The 25,507-nt window shown below is 46.2% G+C and overlaps 1 protein-coding gene across 1 annotated transcript in view; it reads left to right on the top strand.

Moving 5' to 3' along the window:
• Window positions 1–25,507, top strand: part of LOC137424530 (endothelin-converting enzyme 1) — an 88,092-nt gene that overhangs the window by 47,617 nt on the left and 14,968 nt on the right. The window contains exons 8-13 of the mRNA XM_068112069.2: window positions 9,341–9,483; window positions 10,847–10,961; window positions 21,238–21,351; window positions 21,987–22,085; window positions 22,309–22,386; window positions 24,550–24,653. Coding sequence (XP_067968170.2) covers window positions 9,341–9,483; window positions 10,847–10,961; window positions 21,238–21,351; window positions 21,987–22,085; window positions 22,309–22,386; window positions 24,550–24,653 — 653 coding nt within the window. The remainder of the gene's footprint in view (window positions 1–9,340; window positions 9,484–10,846; window positions 10,962–21,237; window positions 21,352–21,986; window positions 22,086–22,308; window positions 22,387–24,549; window positions 24,654–25,507) is intronic.

The following is a 25,507-nucleotide window of genomic DNA, read 5'->3' as shown; positions in this document are numbered from 1 at the left end:
GTCATACAAAAATCACAAACGCACATGCAGACAGATGACACCAAACAATACAGTAGTTGTCTTTTAAACTCGAGACAAACTAACATCCTGGAGCACTCTGGGTGCCAGTGACAACATGTTGTGGCATCGCGTTTCTCGGCCAATTGACCCGCTGACCTGTCTGCATGTACATGTGTGCTATGATACTATTAGTAAGCCATGTTCAGAACATGAGCTTTGCCTACTGGGCAGCTATACCAGTTGGTGGGGCCTTCAATCTTAAGTACCTGATGGGAATCTGTGTGGCCTTGGCATCAAGCAAAAATCTGTTAAGGCAAATTATCTCTGCCAAAAGACCGCCATGTAATTCAAGGGCAAGCTCCTTGGAATGAAGACTGCGCAAAGTGTGCCTTGTAAGGCCTGCGATATGAAAAGTGACTTCTTTGCCAATATCTCTTATTTGTTGTTTGTGTGATTTCATTTCCTCTCCTGCCTGTTCTCTCGCCATCTCGTGATAGGCTTCCATTGTGTTTCTCTCTTCCTGCGAATCCTAATTTTGATGCAGACTTTGCTGCCAAGAATTGTACTCTCGCTAGGAGTGGACCAAAACTTTCCATGCACCTCACTTATTCCACTTTACGATACTGTTAGTAACACTTTACACTTTATCATTATCCTTATTTCTTTAACCGCCACAATTATTCCCACCTTTTTTGTGGGGTACGTCTGCAAAAAAATTTGGCCGAAGTCTTTCACAAACTGGCTGGCTTAGCTTGATGTTCAACTAAGTAAGTAAGAGCAGGAATTTTTAATTTGTTCATGGTGCCGGTGATAGCTCACATACTCTTCAGGAAGGACACAATGGGATCCTTAACGTCCACCAACGAATGCTGGCAGGCGGGGCGCCCAGTTTAACGTCCATCCGAGGGACGGCACAACCATTGATGAATCTCCCTGCACATGAAACCTCAAGATGACAATGCATAGCTGGGCTGAGATTTTAACACACCCGGGACAACTTGGTGTGCATACCTCTCGACTATCCTGCCAGCCTACAGTTTATGTAATTTAAAAAAAAACAATTAAAACCAGCAGTTATCAGGGTTTTAAAACGATTCTAAACTCTGGTACAAAAGAAGTGTCTGAGTGAAAAAAAAAAAAATTGCAAGAAGTCTATTTCCAAAAGAAGAATGTTTTTTTTTTTTTTGTGAAATTAAAGGCAGTTTGCAATCTTGTAAGTTTGGTTGGCATGGATTTTCCCCCATAGGGGGAAGACCCTCTCCTGGGAAGGCCAACACTGGTGTGGAGGACATGGATGTGTGGCAATATGTGGGAGAATTAAGCATTCCCAGGTGTCACTTACCTCAGTTGGCAGAGCACTGCCAGGTAAGCCAGATGTCCTGGGGTCAATTCCTAGTGTGTGCACTTAATTTTGTCACATAGCCAAACCTAATGATATCAATCCTGTCCACCACCCAATTGTACAATTTATTTCAGAAAATATCACACGTTGCAGTTATTTTTAATTTATGCAATTCAATGGCTTAAACCTTAAACCATAGATAAGTCGATTGTAAGCATAAGCCGAGACCCTGTTTTTTTTTGGGGGGGGGGGGGGGGAGGGGGGAAAGTATCGGCTTGTACACTGAAAAATACAGTAAAAAAAAATACAGTTCATTTATCCTTGTCATTTTTGTAAAAATAAATTTTCCAGAATTTACTCTGCATGCCAAGGTGACTAATCAGGTTTTGTTACCTCTGCCACTGAAGATGGATGGAGGTTATGTTTTCACCACTGTCTGTTTGTCTATATGTCTGTGAACAGGATATCTCAAAAAGTTTAGGACGGATTCAGACAAAATTTGGCGGAGAGCTTTGGTCGGTGACGAGGACGAAATGATTAGATTTTGGTTGGATCTGAGAATTTTTAAAGTGATTATTCACCATTGGGAGATCAGGCTAAAAAACGATATATAGCAGGATATCTCAAAAAGTTTAGGACGGATTCAGACAAAATTTGGCGGAGAGCTTTGGTCGGTGACGAGGACGAAATGATTAGATTTTGGTGAAGATCCGGGTCCGGATTTGGATCTGAGAATTTTTAAAGTGATTATTCACCATTGGGAGATCAGGCTAAAAAACGATATATAGCAGGATATCTCAAAAAGTTTAGGACGGATTCAGACAAAATTTGGCGGAGAACTTTGGTCGGTGACGAGGACGAAATGATTAGATTTTGGTTCGATCTGAGAATTTTTAAAGTGATTATTCACCATTGGGAGATCAGGCTAAAAAACGATATATAGCAGGATATCTCAAAAAGTTTAGGACGGATTCAGACAAAATTTGGCGGAGAGCTTTGGTCGGTGACGAGGACGAAATGATTAGATTTTGGTTGGATCTGAGAATTTTTAAAGTGATTATTCACCATTGGGAGATCAGGCTAAAAAACGATATATAGCAGGATATCTCAAAAAGTTTAGGACGGATTCAGACAAAATTTGGCGGAGAGCTTTGGTCGGTGACGAGGACGAAATGATTAGATTTTGGTGAAGATCCGGGTCCGGATTTGGATCTGAGAATTTTAAAAGTGATTATTCACCATTGGGAGATCAGGCTAAAAAACGATATATAGCAGGATATCTCAAAAAGTTTAGGACGGATTCAGACAAAATTTGGCGGAGAACTTTGGTCGGTGACGAGGACGAAATGATTAGATTTTGGTTGGATCTGAGAATTTTTAAAGTGATTATTCACCATTGGGAGATCAGGCTAAAAAACGATATATAGCAGGATATCTCAAAAAGTTTAGGACGGATTCAGACAAAATTTGGCGGAGAGCTTTGGTCGGTGACGAGGACGAAATGATTAGATTTTGGTTGGATCTGAGAATTTTTAAAGTGATTATTCACCATTGGGAGATCAGGCTAAAAAACGATATATAGCAGGATATCTCAAAAAGTTTAGGACGGATTCAGACAAAATTTGGCGGAGAGCTTTGGTCGGTGACGAGGACGAAATGATTAGATTTTGGTGAAGATCCGGGTCCGGATTTGGATCTGAGAATTTTTAAAGTGATTATTCACCATTGGGAGATCAGGCTAAAAAACGATATATAGCAGGATATCTCAAAAAGTTTAGGACGGATTCAGACAAAATTTGGCGGAGAACTTTGGTCGGTGACGAGGACGAAATGATTAGATTTTGGTTGGATCTGAGAATTTTTAAAGTGATTATTCACCATTGGGAGATCAGGCTAAAAAACGATATATAGCAGGATATCTCAAAAAGTTTAGGACGGATTCAGACAAAATTTGGCGGAGAGCTTTGGTCGGTGACGAGGACGAAATGATTAGATTTTGGTTGGATCTGAGAATTTTTAAAGTGATTATTCACCATTGGGAGATCAGGCTAAAAAACGATATATAGCAGGATATCTCAAAAAGTTTAGGACGGATTCAGACAAAATTTGGCGGAGAGCTTTGGTCGGTGACGAGGACGAAATGATTAGATTTTGGTGAAGATCCGGGTCCGGATTTGGATCTGAGAATTTTTAAAGTGATTATTCACCATTGGGAGATCAAGCTAAAAAACGATATATAGCAGGATATCTCAAAAAGTTTAGGACGGATTCAGACAAAATTTGGCGGAGAACTTTGGTCGGTGACGAGGACGAAATGATTAGATTTTGGTGAATATCCGGGTCCGGATTTGGATCTGAGAATTTTAAAAGTGATTATTCACCATTGGGAGATAGGGCTAACAAACGATATATAGCAGGATATCTCAAAACGTTGTGGGCAGATTCAGACGTAACTTGGTGGACAGATTGGGGGTGACAAGGACGAATTGTTTCAATGTTGTTGAAAATCCGAATCTGGATCTGGATATGAGAATTTTTAAAATTTTTTAAAAGTGATTCTTCACCATTGAGTGATAGTGCCAATAATGATATATTGCACGATGTCACAAAAAGTTGTGGATGAGTTGGGTAGGTGAAAAGAACAAGTCAATTAGGTTTTGATTCAGGTTGGAATCTAGATCCGACCTGTTAGTGGGATAAGGTAAAGTGTTCAGCCTGGTGGAGGTAGAACTCTCTACCGAGTTCCGTTCTAGTTTTCCTTTTGTGTTTTGTCTTTTGACATTTGATTTTTAAAAGTGGAATATGAATAGGTCGGTGCAGACATAAATATACACAGTAGCTAGTGAATGGCCTTTTGCGGAAGAGTTTAGCTCATTCCTGTCTGCTGCAGTTGCCTGTTACCTTGGCAAAAGCTGTGCCACTTTCTACACCTGTGAGCAAAGGGTTTGGGAACAATATCAGGATTTGTCGTTGGGAATTCTGCAAATTGTTTATTTGTTTAATTGCTGGAGTTTGGTGTTCATTTAATTATATTATTGACATCCCAATGGGGACAGGTAACCTCAAAGCAACAGACCCAAACCTTTGTCATGATGGCGCATGAACACCGACATACATGGTATGAACAAGGAATCTCGTGTGCTTTTTGGTTTAACCCCGGTAAGCCTCTGGCATGCTTCGTTGGCTCAGACATGTGCGGTGCACCGACGTGGAACCTGTTTGGCTGTAGTATGCCTGAGGTTGCCGAGCCAAGTATGTGGGCAATGCAGGCTCCACACATGCTCACTTAATCACCTGCATTGTCGATTTTACTTCAATCAGTTGTATTACCCATTTTGCTTCACTTGTTGCTACCTGACTTCCTCATCCTGTTTTATTAGGTTTGTTAGGCATCGTCTATTACATACGCACGTATGTTGGGGGTGGTGAAACCAACTTGAGAAGATTGAAATTTTTGAATGGAAGATGAGGATCTGGTTGGTGGTGGTGGGGGGAGTGGAGATATAGGTGTAAGGGGAGGGGAAAGAAGAGGCATAAATGGGGCACATGGGGCTAAAGTAATGTGATTTCGCCAATTTTTGTGTACGTAATAAATAGATGGTCCCTATATTGACAAATGCTTTTATAATCTTGAAAGGTTTAGGCTGGGTTCAATTCACTCCCTCTCCGCCCCTCTCCCCCTCCTCCTCCTCCACACCTAAGTAAACTGTTACCCTAAGATGCTTTGTACACATGGAGGATGTTGCATAATCAAGTGCGCCATCCTTTGCAGTGGGTGTTAAGTTGGTTGTCCTGTCTGCTAGCACTCGCTGTTTGACGTTTAAGATCTCGCGGTGCCTTTTGAAAAGTAGACCATTGTGAGCTGGTCTCTTTGCTAAACTTCAAAATCCCTGCCCTAAGCTTTCCACCGTGATGCTCATCCTGGCCAGCCGATTCGTGAGAGGCTGCACTAATCTTACACATTTTATGAGCTGCTCACTATAACTAATGTGACGTGGTGTAAGCTGATGATCAATTGCAGACAGGACAACCAACCGAGTGAACATATTTGTGCTGCATGTTGCGACGAGCAGTGTTTATGCATTTTCCTATTTTATTGCTACAAGGAATAACTAGAACGCCACTCAGTAGAGCGCATACTCCCGCCGTGGGTCAAGTTGGAATAGTACGATTTCACAAAAGTTTGAGGGAGTAGTTCAATGACAACACAAGACAAGACAACACAAGACAGACACTGCACAGATATATATTTAGAATATATAGAAGATAATGTTTAAAAAACAACAAGGCAATTTCACTTACATTTTCGGATTCAGCGTTCAATTCTATATAAGTGAGTGTATTTTGAGGCATGTGTGACTTCAAATAAAATTGTAAGCCCGGAAAACGTTCGGTTCATTCCTTAGGGATACAACATGTAAAACTGGCCCAAACGTCAAAACAAAACTCGCTCATTTTAAGTCGCACAAGCTAATGCGACCACTCATTCTTCTGGGAAGAATCCCGTGCACATGCTGGTCACACTTATAACTCACCTAAGTCTTTATAAGTTCATCAAATACTGACACCGCGATTGACATTCGCTGAGCTAAATGTTGATATCTCTTCTGAGGTTAAAAAAAAAAAAAAAAAAAAAAAACTGTTTTAAAGCATTATACTTATCAAACGATACATTTTATGAAACGGGGAAACGGAATACACACTTTGGTGGTTTTAAAATGACAGAATATGTCTTTATTAGAAGGAAAAAAAAGAACCTTGAAGACGACGCTGCTAACAAAATACACCGCTCTAACGCATAACCACGAGTTTAAACTACATTTACAACAAATATGAAAACTATTTTCATATCACAATGTTAAATATAGAATATATAGAAGATAATGTTAAAAACAAATGAGCCCTATCCTCCAATGGTAAAAAATCCTTCAAAACATTCCTGGATCCGGAATAATATCCTGAGCTTCACCAAAAACTAATCAATTCTTCCTTATCCCAAGGGCAATCATCCCACTAACTTTCATCCAAATCCGTTCAGAACTTTTCCAGATATCTTGTTCACGAACACACACACGCACACACACACACACGGACACGATCGAATGAATTACTCCCTGGCGGGAGTAACAATAACAATCTCGAGGTCACACATGGCCGATCCTGACCACAGAGAAACGAACATTTTGTTGATTTTTGAACAGTGACATTTGTCATTTTGTTGATGCTACTTGATGTAAGGGCGGTTAGTTGACAGAGGGAGAGGTGGAGGACCTTGAAGAACCATTGTACAAGGGTAGCAAAACTTCCAACTTCATGTCATGTTGAACAAGAATAGTTTTTGTCTCAAAGCACGGTGTTGTCAACACTGTCTGATGTGGACCTTTGCTCTTCCAATCAGTGTTTCAGGGTAGGAAGGAGTGGGGGTAGAGCAGGGGTGGACCTTGTAATGGAGTCTCATGTGACAGGTCCTTGATCATTCGGCTTTATGATGCACTCATTCATGTTTTTATTACCCTCGCCAGAAGAGAGGGTATTGCATTTGGGTCCGTTTGTCTGTTTGTCCACGCAGAACGTGAGTATGTGTATTAATGACATTCGACCCTTTAGAACCCTAAGAGCATTTCCGACCTGACCCCAAAAGACCACCACAAACCTTTTCAACCCTGAGACCCATTACGACCACGGAGACCCTAAGGAACATGAAGACCCAAAGCCTCTTAAAACTCTCAGGACCCCTAAGTGCCAATAAGACACCTTAAAACACTTTAGAGCCTTTAGAATCCCAAGACCCTTTGAGAGTCCAAAAACGATTTAAGACCCAAAGGACTCAAAAGACCCAGCCGACCCCAAAAGACCCAAAGGACCAAACCACACACGTCCTGGCGAGGGTCCGCAATCTCTGATTGCTCTTTCTAGTTTCTAATTGCCTCAATCACTGCCATAATTTTTTAACACCTCATTCATATTCTTTTCCTTCATGTAATAATGTGCTCCTTAATATGAACTTTATATACTGTAAATATGTACAGCAATCGCCAGGGCAGGGTGTGAGTTTACTGATGTGGCCCGGCCATCTTGTTAGTTTCAGGTCGCCTAAATAACGAGGTTTACATTTCTTTTCATTGAAGTTTCAACCATGTTTAGCAATTTATCTGTGCCTCATTTTAGACACTTTTCTTTTATAACAGTCATGTTTTTTTTTACACAAAGTCAGTTTCGTATGATCTATCCAAATGCAAAAATTCCACAATAAAAAACATGAAACATATTGTTGAAAAGTTTAGAGACACTGCAAGTGTGAAAGACCAAATTAAAGGACAAAGTGGTCAAAAACTTTCAGTGAGAACACCCGACAATATAGGGGCTGTAAGAGGAGCTTTTGGATAGGGGCTGGCAGATAGGGGCTGTAAGAGGAGCTTTTGGATAGGGGCTGGCAGATAGGGGCTGTAAGAGGAGCTTTTGGATAGGGGCTGGCAGATAGGGGCTGTAAGAGGAGCTTTTGGATAGGGGCTGGCAGATAGGGGCTGTAAGAGGAGCTTTTGGATAGGGGCTGGCAGATAGGGGCTGTAAGAGGAGCTTTTGGATAGGGGCTGGCAGATAGGGGCTGTAAGAGGAGCTTTTGGATAGGGGCTGGCAGATAGGGGCTGTAAGAGGAGCTTTTGCAGGCTTCTCCGAAAAAGTCGACACACCGACTTGAACAGCTGGTGGGGACTTCTCACCCGATGTTGGCAGAATCATGCCCGACGATCTGAACCGGTATCCTACGAGATCGATACTGCAGCACCAGCCTGAAAGGAGGAGGGAGAGGTTCAAATTTTGCACCAACATTGCCCAGACCAGGATTTTGTAGACAACATCCTCTTTGGTGATGATCTTCATCTTCTTCATCTTCTTTGGTTCTTTGGCGTCAGGAAGGGCATCCGGCCATAAAAACATTTGCCTCAAACAGGGAACCATGATTGTCATGGGGCCCGCAAGGCTAACCCCCGCTTTAGCGGGGAAAAATGGCCTTAAAACGATCATTCATTCATTCATTCATCTTCTTTGGTGATGAGGCCCACTTCCATCTCAGTGGCCAAGTGAACAAACAGAACATGTGATTTTTTGGGCCTCCTGGAAGTCAGAAAATATCACACTCCAATCCAAAATAAGGATGAAAAGGTAGATCAAGTTAATTATCAGAATGCCATCAAAATACATGTAACACAAGTAAATTGATACATCCAAATTAATGGGATTTGGTTATGGCTAGTAGCTAGGTTATAGGTTATAGCTAGAAGAAGTTTCGGGACTGAGTGGCGTGCTGACGAGGAGGGGAGTGTCGTTGAAGCTGAAGGGAAAGGTGTATGCTGCATGTGTGAGAAGTGTTATGATTTATGGGAGCGAGACATGGGTAATGAACGTAGAGCAGCAACGAAGGCTGGAAAGGGTGGAAATGCGAATGGTTCGACGGATGTGCGGAGTATCGTTGAGAGAGAGGAAGACAAATGATGAATTGCGAAAGATGATGGGAATAGAGCCTGTGATGGATGCTGTGAAGAGAAACAGGTTGAGATGGTTTGGTCATGTGTTGAGTGAGGAAGGATGAAAGTGACTGGTTGAGAAGAGTGATGGAAATGAATGTAGAAGGAAGTAGAGGACGGGGAAAACCGAGAAAGACTTGGCTAAAGATGGTGGAAGAAGAAATGCGGGCAAGGGGGTTAACAAGGGGAGATGCAGAAAATAGGGCAAAATGGAGAAGATTGTCATGGGGACCGCAAGGCTAACCCCCGCTCCAGCAGGGAAAATGGCCTTAAAATGCCTGTTGTTGTTTGTTGGTTATAGCTAGTAGCAGTTTACGTTTAAGTTGATTACAGGAAATACAGACATGGTGGGCCACAAATGGCCTTCTGTCTTTAAGTTTCCTTCTCCTGTATTTCTTTTAATTCCATAACACTAGTAGCAGTTTAAGTTTCATGATTTGCCCATTGTGAATGCATGGGTGGTTGTGCTTGGCAGACCTTGTGTCCAGCTGTGGATTGGCGTCGCCTCCTACAAAACATCCTGCATCCGGTTCCCTTGCAGCGTAACGAGTCGCTCGTTGTCTATGCTGTGCCATACCTGAACAACATCTCTCTGCTCATTGCTTCTACTGACAAAGGGTACATATGCTGCTCAACCATTGGAATTCACCCTTTTGACTGTAGCATGCAGAGAAATACACTTTCATGTGCAGTTGGTATCATTGTAATTTGTTTGGTGAAAGCGTTTGGTTTAAAAAGAAAAAAAACAACCTGTACCATACCCTTTAGACTTAGGGCATTGGTGCTGCCAAACCAGTTTCTTGGCAAGGGTTAAAAATACATAATTTGGTGTCGTATGTCTGTCTGAACGCGGCACATTTGGTTGCTACTTATCCAATCAACCAAACTTGCTAAGGGGACGGAAGGGTCACACGGCAGAGGTTGTAGCGACTTAACTTTCCCCGCTCTCTCAGGGGGATTTCCACCTCGACGAACTCCATGTTAAGGTGTATAAATAGCTCAGCATGGCATTTCGTGGGACACACATACCGGAAGTAAAATTATTATAACCACAAACTATTCTGTCAATTCTTTCCAACTTTGATTACCTTTTTAAACAGTCGCTGCTGTTGTTTAACATTAAACTGACAAATTGGGAGCAAACCCGACACCCATGAGGCATCCTTTGCTATCGCGTTCCCCACAGACTAATGGATCTGAGCCGTCTCAACTTGCTAGGCCTCTAGGTAAGGTGCTCAGATTAGTCTTTATGCATGAGTGATGTATCCTATTGCCTGTCTGATTTTTCTAGCCACACGATTTTGCAGACTGTACATGGATTCTTTATAACTTATGTATTGGGGCCTCATATGTCATTTCTCCCAGTCATGGCTTCATGTGTAATGTGCGATACTGCCCCGACAACCTTATGGCCCAATTTCAACCTTTATTCGACACATAGCTCCATTCCTAACCCACACTCACCTGTAAGCTGTCCAGCCTGGGTTTGAATCTCGACCCAGCTATAAACGGTCATCCAGATGTTTCACAGGCTGGGTGATTCATCAATGTGTGCCGTCCCTCAGGTGGACGTTCAACTGGGAGACCCGTCTGCTGACATAGGTCGGTGGACGTTAAACATCTGTGTCTTTGGCAAAGAGTCTGTGAGCTATCACTGGCACCATGGGCGAAATTTGGAACAAATTTCAAATTCCTGATCTAGCCATAGTCAAGCGTGAGGCCTGGCTTGCTGGTTTGTGAAAGACTTGGGCCAAGCTTCCTGCGGCCAACTGACAGGACTGTGGGAATAATTGATACCGTTAAAGATCATTAACAGCCTCTTGTATGGTTCTTTAGGTCCTCTATAGTCCAGTGACCAGAACTACATAACAATGTGGTGATGGGAATGAAACATGTATGGTCCAAAAGTGTATTTTTTCGTCAATTTTTTTGTACCAAGATTAAGTTGTAAAGTTCTTGAGACGTGACTTCCCTCAAACAGGGTGCTGCACACGTACATCCTTTGGCAACTTGTGATGAAACTAACTCCGATGATGGACCGACGGTTCCGCGCAGCTCACGAGGCCTTCTTGGAGGCCTTGCTTGGTGCTAAAAAGGTACGATGAAATATTGAAGCTTTAGTTACTGTTTATCATCAATCCCATTTATGCTTTAATGCACACTTTCAATAGATACATTATTCAACAGGGTGCTCATAAAGTCCTCGTGCGTCTTCGAGCTTTTATAACTTTTGATGTATACATGATAGAAACAAGCTATGAACTTTCAGGTGAACAGGTCAGGTGAACGAGGTCGTCGAGCAATTGTGGAGGTTGACATTACCACTGATGTAGAAGTTGCCTCATCTGAAAATGCCAACTCATCAAGAAAACCAGGGGAATTGTGGATTTAACAACAGCAACTAGGACGGCACTCAGTAGAGAGCATACCTCCACCTGGTTGGCCATATCACTCAATGGTGAAGACTCACTTAAAAATTTCTACTAGCTGGATCCAGATCCGGATCTTCAGCAAAATAGAATCGGTTCTTCCTTGTCACACACACAACCTGTCCAACAGGTTTCATCCAAATCCGTCCACAACTTTTTGAGATATCCTGCTATAATATATCGTTTTTGGGCCTATCTCTCAATGGTGAAGAATCACTTAAAATTTTCTACTAGCCGGATCCGAATCCGGATCTTCACCAAAATCTAACCCTTTCATCCTTGTCGCACATGCTACCTCTCTGCCAAATTTAGTCCGAATCCGCCGACAACCTTTTGAGATACGTTGTTCACAAACGGACAAACAGACAGATGAAAAATGGGTCAGAGACTGAGGACTTGCCGGAATGTACTTTTTTTTTATCGGCCATGTTGGATCAAAATGGCGGGAAATCTATACATGTATATACGCTAAGCAATGGAAGGTAACTGAGTAAGTGTATGCATCTCTTGTCCTTTCAGAGTTATAGTGGTTTCAAATGTATTTTCAATGAAAACTTGGCCCCCTAACGTTTGACCCCAAAAAATCATTAAAACTAAGCATTTTTGACCATTTTATGTCGCATGTTATTTTTTGGGAATTGAATAATGAACATTTTGGTGTTGGTTAGAAGGGAATCGGATAATGTTTGACAGAGTTATTAGTAAAAAAAACAATTTTTGACCTTGAGTTTGAACTTTGAAGGTCACTCAAGGTCAAAGGTCATGGTGCCCAATGAAATATCATATGTGACTTCCTATATGTCAGTAACAGTAAGTGTATGCATATCTCTTGTACTTTGAGGTATCGTGGTTTGAAATATATTTTAAATGAAAACTCGACCCCCCTGATTTCATGTTTTGGGTGACCTTGGGCTTGACCTTGGGCCTAGAGAGTTAAAAATTGGGCACAGTCTATTCCAGGGCATGGCAAATATGTGTGCAAAGTATGGCGATGCTATGTGCAACGATGTAGACGTAGTACTGTGCACAAACAGACACAGACAGACAGACAAACCAACCAGCCAACATACTTGCCGGAATAGATTCCGGCAAGTAACAAGGGTGAAAACATAACCTCCTTTGGTCGTGGAGGTAATAACAACAACCTTAACAAGAAATAGCAATCGGTGATTGTAGACCCACGCCAGGACGTGTTTCGTGGTTTTTAAAGCTTTTGTGGTAAAACAAATATGCCCGCTTGAACCACGTGACCAATGACGTCATCATTATTTTATTTCTCTACCAATTTATTCCGAGGAGACGCTCAAGAAATTTCATCTTGATTGGATGAAGTTTTGTTCTTGTCGAATTATGACGTCATAATCGAGGCACCTATGACATCATCATTAACATACACTACTCACAATAAGTTAGGGATATTGGCAGGTTCTTCGGTGTGGTTGATTTTGTGTATTAATTATGTTGAAAAAAGTTGTTGGTCCTAATTCTATGGTTATTAATGAGTGTGAAAAAACACAGCATTCTTGATTTCAATACCCTAACCCTAACCCCTATAAAAAAAAAAAAACTCACTCCCACAATATCCCTAACTTATTGTGAGTAGTGCATGTTATTCTGCATGGAGAGTTCTTTACAATGAGCCATGTCTCAATTTTTCATTGCAGCGCTTTCGGAGATGTAGAGGTGTAAAGTTTTTCGGTTTTTCCAAGATGGCGTTCGTGCCACGTGTCCTATGACTTCATAATTATCATTTTAAAATTCCACAGGAGGAGGTGCACCTGTGGTGAAAATTTCCTGTCAATTGGAACAATGGTTGCATGGAAAATCACATTTATTCTGTGAGGACAAACCGACAGACAAACAAACGAACAAATGAAAAATCACTCACAGAGCGACACTTTGCAAAACAGAACAAAGTAAAATGGCACTCAGTAGAGCATCCTTTTGACCTCAAAAATAATTAGTAGTTGAATTCAGTGACCTGATATGCAAATCGTCTTCAAATTTTAAATTGATTGGGTGAAAATTGACAATTTTGGAAATTTGGCCTATGTTGATCTTTTGGCCTATGTTGACCTCAAAAATAGTTGGTGGTTGCTTTCAGTTAGCTGATATGAAAATCCTCTAAATTTCACGACAATCCGATGTGAATTGAGGATTTTAGAAATCTGGCCTATGTTGACCTTTTGGCCTATGTTGACCTCAAAAATACTTGGTGGTTGAATTCAATGACCAGATATGCAAATCCTCTTCAAAATTCAAGTCAATCGGATGAAAATTGAGGATTTTAGAAATTTGAAAATTGATATAGGCCGGATCAAAATTAAAAAGGTAATCAAAGTTGGAAAGAAATTTGAGAAATCTGTAAAAAAAAAAGTGGTTGACCTTTGGTCTATGTTTACCTTGTGACCTATGTTGATCTCAAAAATAGTTGGTGGTTGAATTCAGTTAGCAGATATGAAAATCCTATTCAAATTTCAAGTCTATCTGATGAAAATTGAGGATTTTAGAAATTTGAAAAAAGTGGTTGACCATTGGCCTATGTTGACCTTGTGACCTATGTTGACCTCAAAATAGTTGGTTGAATTCAGTTAGGTGATATGTAAATCTTATTCAAATTTCAAGTCAATCGGATGAAAATTGAGGATTTTAGAAATTTGAAATTGTTGTTGACCTTTAGCCTATGTTGACCTTTTGGCCAATGCTGATCTCAAAAATAGTTGGTGGTTGAATTCAGTTAGCTGATATGAAAATCCTCTTTAAATTTCATGACAATCCGATGTGAATTGAGGATTTTAGAAATCTGGCCTATGTTGACCTTTTGGCCTATGTTGACCTCAAAAATACTTGGTGGTTGAATTCAGTGACCAGATATGCAAATCCTCTTCAAAATTCAAGTCAATCGGATGAAAATTGAGGATTTTAGAAATTTGACAAAGTTGGTGACCTTTGCCTATGTTGACCTATTGACCTTTTGACCCCAGAAACAATAGGCTTCTTGCGTATGACCAACTGTACCATTTGGTGAAGATCGGTTGAAAATTGTGACCTATGGGCGACTGACACATACAGGCAGACATACAGAATAACACACAAGACCAACAAATGTACTTGAAAAATCTTCGATTTTCGCAAGTAACAAACGGACTCAAATGCAGTACCCTCTCCTCTGGCGAGAGTAATAACAACACCAAGATTAATAAACTTTATACTTTAATGCACCATCTACAGTTTCTATCTATCAAAAGTTATAAAGTATCAAAGTTGCACAAGGACTTTACAGTCACGTGAAAACGTAAGTACACCCCATGTAAAGTTTTGACTTTTTCAACATACTTCAACATACAGCTATTTGATCTTCATTTCAACAATATTGATAGATAAAGGTGATATAATATAACAAATATCATGAAACATTTGCATTTTGTAGTCCATTGTATAATTTAAATAAACATAAATGCAAATTTCGCATGTGGAAAAAGTAAGTACACCCCATGTAAAGTTTTGACTTTTTCAACATATTTCAACATACAGCTATTTGATCTTCATTTCAACAATATTGAAAGATAAAGGTGATATAATATAACAAATATCATGAAACATTTGCATTTTCTAGTCCATTGTATAATTTAAATAAACATAAATGCAAATTTCGCATGTGGAAAAAGCAAGTACACCCCTACATTTATCACTACTTCAAATACCTAAAATTAGAATCAGGTGCACCAGCTCAGGTGCAAATGATAAGAACATCGTCAGAGAGGATCTTGGAGGAACCTGTCTTATTTAAAACTCAGACATTTAGTTTGGTTTGCTCTTTGTTGTTGAAGTGTGCGGCATCACCATACCTAGATCAAAAGAGCTCTCTGAGGCCTTCAGAAAGAAGGTTATAGATGCCTACGAGTCTGGGAAGGAATTTAAAAAGATCTCCAAACAATTTGAAATCAATCATTCGACTGTCCGGAAGATCATCTACAGGTGGAGAAGATTCCAAACAACTGCCAACTTGTTCAGGCCAGGCCGCCCCAGCAAGTTCAACCCGAGAGCAGACCGCAAGATGCTGAAAGAAGTCTCTATGAACCCCAGAATGTCATCACGGGACCTACAGGTAGCTCTTGCCACTGTTGATGTCAAAGTACACGAGTCTACCATTAGAAAGAGGCTGCACAAATTTGATCTACATGGGAGGTGTGCCAGGAGGAAACCTTTGCTGTCCAGAAAGAACATCAGGGCAAGACTAAAGTTTGCCAATGAACACCGAGGCAAAGACCAGCACTTCTGGAACAATGTGCTCTGGACAGATGAGTCAAAGTTAGAGCTATTTGGCCACAGTACCAGCAGACATGTTTGGCGAAAAACAAAGCCAGCATTTGACCACAAGAACCTGATACCACCTGTAAAGCATGGTGGTGGAAATATTATGGTTTGGGGCAGCTTTGATGCATCAGGGCCTGGGCAGCTCACCATCATAGAACCCACGATGAATTATTCATTGTTCCAGAGGGTGCTTGAGGATAATGTGAGGCCATCTGTCGGAAAGTTGAAGCTCAACCGAAGGTGGACCTTGCAACATGACAATGACCCTAAGCATACCAGTAAATCCACCAAGGAATGGCTGAAAATAAAGAAATGGAGGGTTCTGGAATGGCCAAGTCAAAGCCCGGATCTAAATCCCATCGATATGTTGTGGGGGGATTTGAAATGAGCTGTGTGCATGCAATTGTGCATGCTGTGCATGCTGTGCAACAATTTTTTGTTGAATAAATTATTGCAAAGTCAATATTTCATTGTTTTTTGTTCAATTAGATCACCTTTATCTATAGATACATACTGTTTAAATGAAGATCAAATATTGATATGTCCACATGTGTTAAAAAGACAAAAAAACATTTCATGGGGTGTACTTACTTTTTCCACATGCGAAATTTGCATTTATGTTTATTTAAATTATACAATGGACTACAAAATGTAAATGTTTCATGATATTTGTTATATTGAAGGAGCTGGGGCTCCCACGTCGATCGGAAGAATGGACGCGACAAAAAGCTGGAATTCATCCGAGTTGCTTTAATCAAACCAAACACTCAGGCACTCTGAAAAGCCCGTTTATCGGGCAGCAATATATATACATATTATCCCGGAGCGTTTGCCCAGGAAAGGCGAGAGGGGGCATGGCCCAGCGTCCTGGCTGCGGCCTGGCAAGTTGAGGGCGAGCCTGCCCGGGCATGCCCGGGCATGCCCGGGCGTCCCGACCGAGGCCTGGCAAGTTGAGCGCGGGCCTGCCCGGGCGTCCTGGACGAGCCCGGCATGGTGATCGCTCCGCGTCCTTGATAGGTGCAAGGAGATTGTGAAAACCCAGCGGTAGCCGCTACACACGTCCCCCCGAATCGACTTGCACCGGCAGGGTCAATTTGAGGGGGGTCCTGATGACCCGGCCGAAGCGACCCCTGGCGGGTCGTGGGAGGGGGTCCGGTGTGGTGGTGGGCGGTCGAGTGGGGGGCACCGTGGACGGGGGGCGGCCTCGCCGCGGCGGAAGGGCCACCCGTGGTGGGTGGTCGACGTCCACGTGCGCCGGCTTGAGGCGGTCCACCGCAATCCGGTCCGACCTGCCGCCGATGTCGATGACGAACGACTTGTCGTCCCGTCGCAGCACCCGGAAGGGCCCGTCGTACGGCGGCCGGAGTGGCCCCCGATGTGCGTCGTGACGCACAAAAACATACTCCGCTGTGCGAAGTGCTGGGGGGATGTAGGACTGGGGGTCACCGTGGTGGGATGTTGGCACGGGGGCAAACCGTTGGGCGGCCTCCTGGAGGTCCGAGCGCTGGTGAGCTGCGGACCAGGGACTGGTAGCGTCGGGCACGAATTCGTCCGGGACGCGTAGCGCCTGGCCATAGACAAGCTCGGCGGTGGATGCCTGGAGGTCCTCCTTGGGGGCCGTGCGGAGGCCCAAAAGGACCCACGGCAGCCGGTCGGCCCAACCGCCGTCTTGAAGGCCGGCCATGAGCGTGGCCTTCATGGAGCGGTGGAATCGCTCGCACAACCCGTTTGCTTGGGGGTGGTAGGCCGTAGTACGGTGGAGCTTGACCCCCAGGTTGCGGGCGACCGCGCCCCACAGCTCGGAGGTGAACTGTGGTCCGCGGTCTGACGAGATGTCCGCCGGTGCGCCGAAGCGGGCGACCCAGGTGGCGATGAAAGCCTGCGCCACGTCGGCGGTGGTGGTGGAGACGAGGGGAACGGCCTCCGGCCACCTGGTGGTCCTGTCCACCATGGTGAGCAGGTGTGTGAACCCCCGTGACGGGGGGAGGGGGCCCACCAGATCCACGTTGACGTGGTCGAAACGTCGTTCGGGCACGGTGAAAGGTGCCAGCGGGGCCTGGGTGTGTCGGTGGACCTTGGCCCGTTGGCAGGCCGTGCAGGTGCTGGTCCAATCGCGGACGTCCCGACGAAGGCCGTGCCAGACGAATCGCGCCGACACCAGCTTCTGGGAAGCTTTCCGGCCCGGGTGGGAAAGGCCGTGGAGGGAGGCGAAGATGCGGCGTTGCCAGGTGACGGGCACGATGGGGCGAGGCTGGCCTTGGGAGACGTCGCAGAGCAGGACAGTGTCCGCGAAGGGGATGTCGGCCAGGCGGAGGCCCGTGTCCGCCGCCCGGAGGGCTTGCACCGTGGTGTCGGTGGTTTGGTCCGCCGCCATAAGCGCAAAATCCACGCCCAGGTGGACCGCGTTCGCGCTGGCCCGGGAAAGACAGTCGGCCACGGCGTTGTTTTTGCCGGCGACGTGCCGGATGTCCGTGGTAAACTCCGACACGGCGGAGAGGTGGCGCTGTTGGCGGGCCGACCACGGCTCCGTGACCTTGGCCATGGCGTAATCCAACGGCTTGTGGTCGACGAACGCCGTGAAAGGTCGGCCCTCCAGGAGGTGGCGGACGGCCAGGTGTAGACCGAGGAGCTCCCGGTCAAACGTGCTGTATTTGAGCTCGTTCGGCCGGAGCTGCCGGCTGAAAAAAACGAGTGGCTGCCAAACCCCGTTCACCCATTGCTCATGTACGGCGCCCACCGCGTAGTCGGAGGCATCCGTGGTGAGGGCGATGGGAGCGTTAAGCACCGGGTGAGCGAGCAGTGTTGCGTCGGCGAGGGCCCGCTTTGAGATTTGGAAGGCCGCATCCATTGCTGCGGACCAGGCGATGTCGTGCTTGGCCGGCTTGCCCCGGAGGGCTTCGTAGAGGGGCCGCATGAGTTGAGCAGCGCGGGGCACGAAGCGGTGATAAAAATTCACCATTCCCAGGAATTCCTGCAGGGCCTTTATGGTGCGGGGACGCGGGAACGTGGTGATGGCCTCGACCTTGGTTGGCAGCGGCACGGCCCCGTTCTTGGTGATGTGGTGGCGCAAAAAATCAACGGCCGTCGTGCCGAAGTGGCATTTGGCCGGGTTGACGATGAGGCCGTGCTCGCTGAGGCGCCCGAACAGTGTTCGGAGGTGGAGGAGGTGCTCGGCCCGGGACGTGCTGGCGACGAGGATGTCGTCCAGGTAAACGAAAAGGAACGGCAGGTCACGCAGCACGCCGTCCATCAAGCGCTGGAACGCCTGAGCCGCGTTCTTGAGACCAAACGGCATCCGCAAGAATTCGAATAAGCCGAACGGCGTGATGACTGCCGTTTTAGGGACGTCGGCCGCCCTGACAGGTACCTGGTGATATCCCCGTATGAGATCAATTTTCGAAAAAATGACCCGTCCCGCCAGACGGGCGGAGAAGTCTGGGATATGCGGGATCGGGTACCTGTCGGGGGTGGTAGCGTCATTGAGACGGCGGTAGTCGCCACACGGGCGCCATCCACCCCCCGGCTTTGGCACGATGTGCAGTGGCGAGGCCCACGCGCTATCGGAGCGCCGCACGATGCCGAGGTGCTCCAACGCATCGAATTCGGCCTTCGCCACGGCGAGCTTGGCTGGGTCGAGGCGGCGGGCCCTGGCGTAGACCGGCGGGCCCGTGGTTGGTATGTGGTGCTCGATCCCATGCCGTACTGCGACGGCCGAAAACGTCGGCCGCGTGAGGGCCGGGAACTCCGTGAGCAGGCGAGCAAACTCGTTCGCCGCCGGGACGGCGCATGCCAGCTCGGTCGGCGCGGAGCTGCTCAATGTGCATACCAGGGAGCTGAAGGTTTCGGCGTTGATTAAACGACGCCGTTGGACGTCCACCAGCAGTCCGTGTGCGCAGAGGAAGTCGGCGCCTAGCAGAGCCATGGGCACGTTTGCGGTTACAAACGTCCAAGCAAAGCGTTGGCCGCCAAAGCAGAGGGTGACGTTGCGCGGGCCGAAGGTGCGGATGGTCGATCCGTTGGCCGCAACCAAGGAGGGGCCGCAAACCGCGGATTGCCTGTCCTGGTCAGAGGCGGGTATGACGCTCAGTTGGGCGCCGGTGTCGCACAGGAAGCGCCGTCCGGACGCTTTATCCATGATGAACAGTAAGTTGCCCGTGTGGCCGGCGCTCATGGCTGGTAATGAACGCCGGCCCGGCCGTTTCCCGGCCTGCCGAAGGTGCACGGGGGTCGGCATGTCCGGGCCTTCTGTCCGAACCTGGCATGATAGTAACACCACGCTTGGTCAGGTGGAGGCCCCGGTCGTCGTGCTGGAGGTGGTCGGCTCGGTGTAGCGGCCGCCAATTGCGTCGGCAGTTCGGTCGTCGACCGTGCCGGGTGCTCGGGCGCCATGGGTGTTGCGTCGGACGGCGGTGGGTCCCATGTCGCCGCTGCGATGCGCTGTCCTGCGGCGGAGATCTTGTCGGCTTCTCTGGCAAGGGCCCGGGGATCTGTGATCGTCGTGCTTGCCAGGGCGAGGCGTACCGGGTTAGGCAGCTGACGGAGCAACAGCTCCCGGAACAGGAATGCCGGAGAGTGCTCGCCGAGCAGTGAAAGCATGTAGTCCATTCGCTCGGAAGGGCGCGTGTCGCCGAGCTCGGGCAGGTCGAGCAGGCGCCGTGCGCGTTCCGCCGATAGGAGGGTGAAAGCGTCGAGGAGAAGCTTCTTAATCGCGCCGTATTTGTCAGCGGCTGGCGGGCTCTCGAGGAGGCTCAGGGCGCGGGCCGCGGTGGCCGAACCTAGCGCTGCTACCACATGGTGGAAGCGGGTGTCGTCGGCCGTGATGCCTCGCAGGGCGAACAGGGAATCCGCCTGTGCGAACCAAACCGCCACGTGAGCCTCCCAGAAGGTAGGCAGTTTAAGGGCGACTGCCGTGTCCATGTCGGTAGGTCACCAATGAAGGAGCTGGGGCTCCCACGTCGATCGGAAGAATGGACGCGACAAAAAGCTGGAATTCATCCGAGTTGCTTTAATCAAACCAAACACTCAGGCACTCTGAAAAGCCCGTTTATCGGGCAGCAATATATATACATATTATCCCGGAGCGTTTGCCCAGGAAAGGCGAGAGGGGGCGTGGCCCAGCGTCCTGGCTGCGGCCTGGCAAGTTGAGGGCGAGCCTGCCCGGGCGTCCCGACCGAGGCCTGGCAAGTTGAGCGCGGGCCTGCCCGGGCGTCCTGGACGAGCCCAGCATGGTGATCGCTCCGCGTCCTTGATAGGTGCAAGGCGATTGTGAAAACCCAGCGGTAGCCGCTACAATATCACCTTTATCTATCAATATTGTTGAAATGAAAATCAAATAGCTGTACGTTGAAATATGTTGAAAAAGTCAAAACTTTACATGGGGTGTACTTACATTTTCACGTGACTGTATATGGACACCCTGTATTTTGTCAGCCATTCTCAGCCTACACCATCCACCGAACCATGTGCATCATTTGTCATCGGAGCTTTCAACCTTTCACGCTTGCACAGGTGTTGTAAAATTTTGCCGGTGCCGATACCATTTTACTCGGATAATGATGATTTGCTGTCAAAAATGACAATCTCCAGGTACCTAATCTGTTGAAACCAACACGTGTGTGCTTCCAAGGTATCATGCACACCTCGCTGGCAGTTCTGCATTGACGATACCGATGCTGTGCTTGGCTTTGCATTGGGAGCCATGTTTGTCAATGCGACGTTCAAGCCCAACAGCAAGTGTCTGGTGAGATTTCTGATGAGCTCGAGCATGTTAAGGTCTGAGTTTTAAAAAAAGTTTAAGGTATGGCCTGATACAACAACAACAACAACTACAGGCATTTTAAGGCCATTTTCCCTGCTAGAGCGGGGGTTAGCCTTGCGGTCCCCATGACAATCTTCTCCATTTTGCCCTATTTTCTGCATCTCTCCTTGTTAACCCCCTTGCCCGCATTTCTTCTTCGACCATCTTTAGCCAAGTCTTTATCGGTTTTCCCCGTCTTCTGCTTCCTTCTACATTCATTTCCATCACTCTTCTCAACCAGTCACTTTCATCCTTCCTCAACACATGACCAAACCATCTCAACCTGTTCCTCTTCACAGCATCAATCACAGGCTCTATTCCCATCATCTTTCGCAATTCATCATTTGTCTTCCTCTCTCTCAACGATACTCCGCACATCCCCCGAACCATTCGCATTTCCACCCTTTCCAGCCTTCGTTGTTGCTCTACATTCATTACCCATGTCTCGCTCCCATAAATCATAACACTTGATAGGTAAGGTAAGGCCTGATAAATGAAAGAATATTCTGCGGGTGCAGTGAGGATACGTATAAGACAGTAGCTTTCCTCTCAAAGCTCAATGATGTTACCTACTGCAGGCAGAGGATATCATCGTGGCTATCCGCAAGTCGTTTATTGAGAACCTGGCATCGCTGTCATGGCTGGATGAAGCCACAAAGGACAAGGCACGGAAAAAGGCGAGTAAAGTGATCATTATGCCTGGTTTCCATCACATGTTCATATTTGGTCGATTTTTTTTTTTGCTTGAATCGACAAAGTTCATTCCTCAGAATCGCAGGTTTGATTAACTTCCAGCTTTCCACCAGTAACCACTTGATGAAACGACCTGTTTCAGGTTGTGTTTTGTAAGCTTCCAAAGCGGAGACGTCCTAACTGTTTTGTTTGTCCTTCATTCTTTAGGCAATGTCCCTTTACGATATGATTGGCTATCCTGACTTCATCCTGGACAAGACCAAGCTGAATGAAGTGTACGACGAGGTAATGCATGACTTGCCTTCCAACTCTCGCTCCATTATTTATTTATTTATTTTTGTATACAAGATCGAGGCTCGTGAAAGAGCTGACATCAATCACAAAAAAAGGACAAGCGGACACACCAAACGTACAATAAAGGGAGCGGGAGCCAAGATGGGGAGAGAGAGGGAAGCACACAAGTACAACAGCAGAGAACAGGGACAACGGAAGATCTGTGGGAGGGAGAGGGCTTGGGGGGAGGGGGCATGGGAAGGCGGGGGGGGGGGGAGATATTCTGGTGTGTGGTCAAGCAGACTTAGGTGACATGCAAGGTTTATATTTCAACGTCCCTGGCTCTGACTTAAAGGGGAACCAAAACACAAAAAGAAAAAATTCTGAAAACAATTGAAAATCAATCTAATTTGAGGGGAATTTTTTTTTTGCCAATCAATAATTGCCGAAAAAAGCCATAAATATAGATTTTCGATTTTCGCCAGTGATCTCACACTGAGAACGCTCACCCTGATCCAAACGGCAGCTTGCATGGAGTGTATTTCGAGCCCGGAGTCCGATGCTGATTCCACCATCATGAGCAACTCTGAAGGTTCTCCGTATGTTGAAACTGATCAGTGGGATGTTGGACAAACTATAGGATTGGAGACAAAATTAGTGATGGAAATGCTTCCGGGGGAATTATGCAGCCGTATCGTTTTGTGTCTTATGCGAGCGATTCAGACAAAGATGGCGACAATGGAAGTGTTAGTGAAGATGAAAACGTCGATCACATGTTCACTACAGATTGGCAGGTTTTGTTTTTCTGTTCAATTGACGGTTAATAAAGGCTTTTGTATTAATTGATAAATCAGTTCTATTACTCCAGAAGAAATATGGCATGACACGGCACGGACATGGTACAGGCACTGACATGACATGGACACAACACAGCACAAACGCAGCACGGACACTGCCCAGGCACACTCGGACACCGCCGACAAAATGGGCGACGAATGCTTTGTCACCCCATGGGCTGACCCGGTGTCCTGTATGTTACAGGATCGTGTCGTTTCATACTTTTCCGGGACGCCATTTGTGTCTGTGGTTGTGCTGTGTCATTTCCCACTGTCGTGTCGGATTGTCGGTGCAGTGTCCGTGCAGTGTCCGTGCAGTGTCCGTGCAGCGTCCGTGTTTCGTCCGTGTTGCGTCCGTGCTGCGTCTGTGCTGAGTCGGTGCAGTGTCCCTGCCATGTCGATGTCCCACCCCAGTGGTGGGGAGAAGGGTGGAGTGTTGACAAGGTGAGATCAGTCGCCGACAGGCCAACACAGGTGTTTGATTCACTGCTTAAATCGCCTGTGTGTATGTGCTGGTGGCTGGGTAGAGATGGTCTTACTGTTTCGAGCGACGGCTGTTTCTTCCACTTAATCATGAGGATGGTATCCTCTCTCAATCATTGCGGATAACCAACCACAAGATTGATCTGGCCATCTCTGTTGTTTCATAACAGTGCTCTGTAAAATGTTCCGAGCACAAAGACGAACATCTTGGAGGCCCGATCCACACTTGGGTATTTCGGACAAACTTCGTACAATTTCTGGCAAACTTAGGATCTATCAGCCATTGGTGTAGCATGAAACCATCTCGGTTTGTATTACTGCAACTACCAAGGACGCATCGACAAGTCATATTTGTGGAAAATCGAAAGATATTCACTGTTTGAGTTAAATCGTACCGCGATGTAACCTGTAGACAGTACGATATGGCGGGCGGCTTCTGAGAGTGACGTCACTGCTAAGCGTGAATAAAAAGAATATTTCGACTTTCAATCGCAAAATTACCGACTTTATAAATCGGAAATCGGAGAAAGACACATCATATCTATTTTGTATGGCATCAAGGGATAGATTAGCGTCGAGATGGTGTGAGTGTTTGGGTTCCCCTTTAATGTGTTGCAATGGGAGGTATCAAGAGGATGTTCATCAAGGTATGCTATCCGCCAAGGGAAGCAAGAAGGTGACGTTTGGTCCATTAATCCTTTGGTTGAACAACGGAGTTAATAGGTTTGGGGTTAGAGTTAGGGTTAACACCTGAAATGTCAACGTCATGTCAATCCATTGTTCCACCTCTCCACTGACACAGATGGACTCTAGCCTTCATGAACAAGACTAATTCTTCATTTTTGATGTGTGACAGCTTGAGGTGAGCAGCAATCGATACTTTGAAAACGCCCTCAACTTCCTCAACTTCTCATCACGCACCATGGCAAGGCAACTCCGGAAGCCCAAAGACAACAAAATGTGAGAAATGAGTAAGCCCAGCATGTGCAAACTGAAAGGCACTTACTGTATATCCTCTAAAGTTGTGTTATTTGCTCTAACCCACCAACCTTGTGCTGTTGTTCGTTCAAAGGCAGGAACTAGCTGTGGTTTTGCATCATTTCTGGGAGCATGGTTATGTTCCTGTCAACACTCCCCCTCCCCCACCTCCCTATCAACCTCCCCCCCTCCTCCCCACCTCCCTATCAACCTCCCTCCCCCATCCCCACCTCCCTATAAACTTCCCTCTCCCCCTCCCCACCCCCTATCAACCTTCCTCCCTCCTCCCCACCTCCCTATCAACCTGCCTCCCCCATCCTCACCTCCCTATCAACCTCCCTCCCCCATTCCCACCTCCCTATAAACTTCCCTCTCCCCCTCCCCACCCCATATCAACCTTCCTCCCTCCTCCCCACCTCCCTATCAACCTCTCTCCCCCCTCCCCACCTCCCTATCAACCTGCCTCCCTCCTCCCCAACTCCCTATCAACCTCCCTCCCCCCTCCCCATCTCCCTATCAACGGAGCATCTTCTCTTCTGGACTTGGTTATGACTAACTTCCCTGAAAATGTCTGCTGCTCTTCTTCTGCTCCAATCGGCTCATCTGATCATGTGCTTGTCAAAGTGGACATCTCTCTGACCATTCTCAGAGAGCCTCCTCAGCGTCGGCGAGTCTGGCATTTCACTCAGGCCAACTGGCACGGTCTTCAAGCAGCCATCAATCATCTGGACTGGTCTCCCATCTCTACCGCCTCTGACATCAACTCATCCTGGGAATTCTTTCAAAGTAAATTGCTCTCTCTCATGCACAGATTTATCCCATCTCGTCTTCAGTTG

The sequence above is a fragment of the Myxine glutinosa genome, chromosome 4 (genome assembly GCF_964187855.1).
Source record: "Myxine glutinosa chromosome 4, kmMyxGlut1.1, whole genome shotgun sequence".
NCBI classification, from domain to species: Eukaryota; Metazoa; Chordata; class Myxini; order Myxiniformes; family Myxinidae; genus Myxine; species Myxine glutinosa.
Note: the sequence above shows the minus strand (reverse complement) of the source record. Positions and strands in the feature narration are given on the sequence as shown.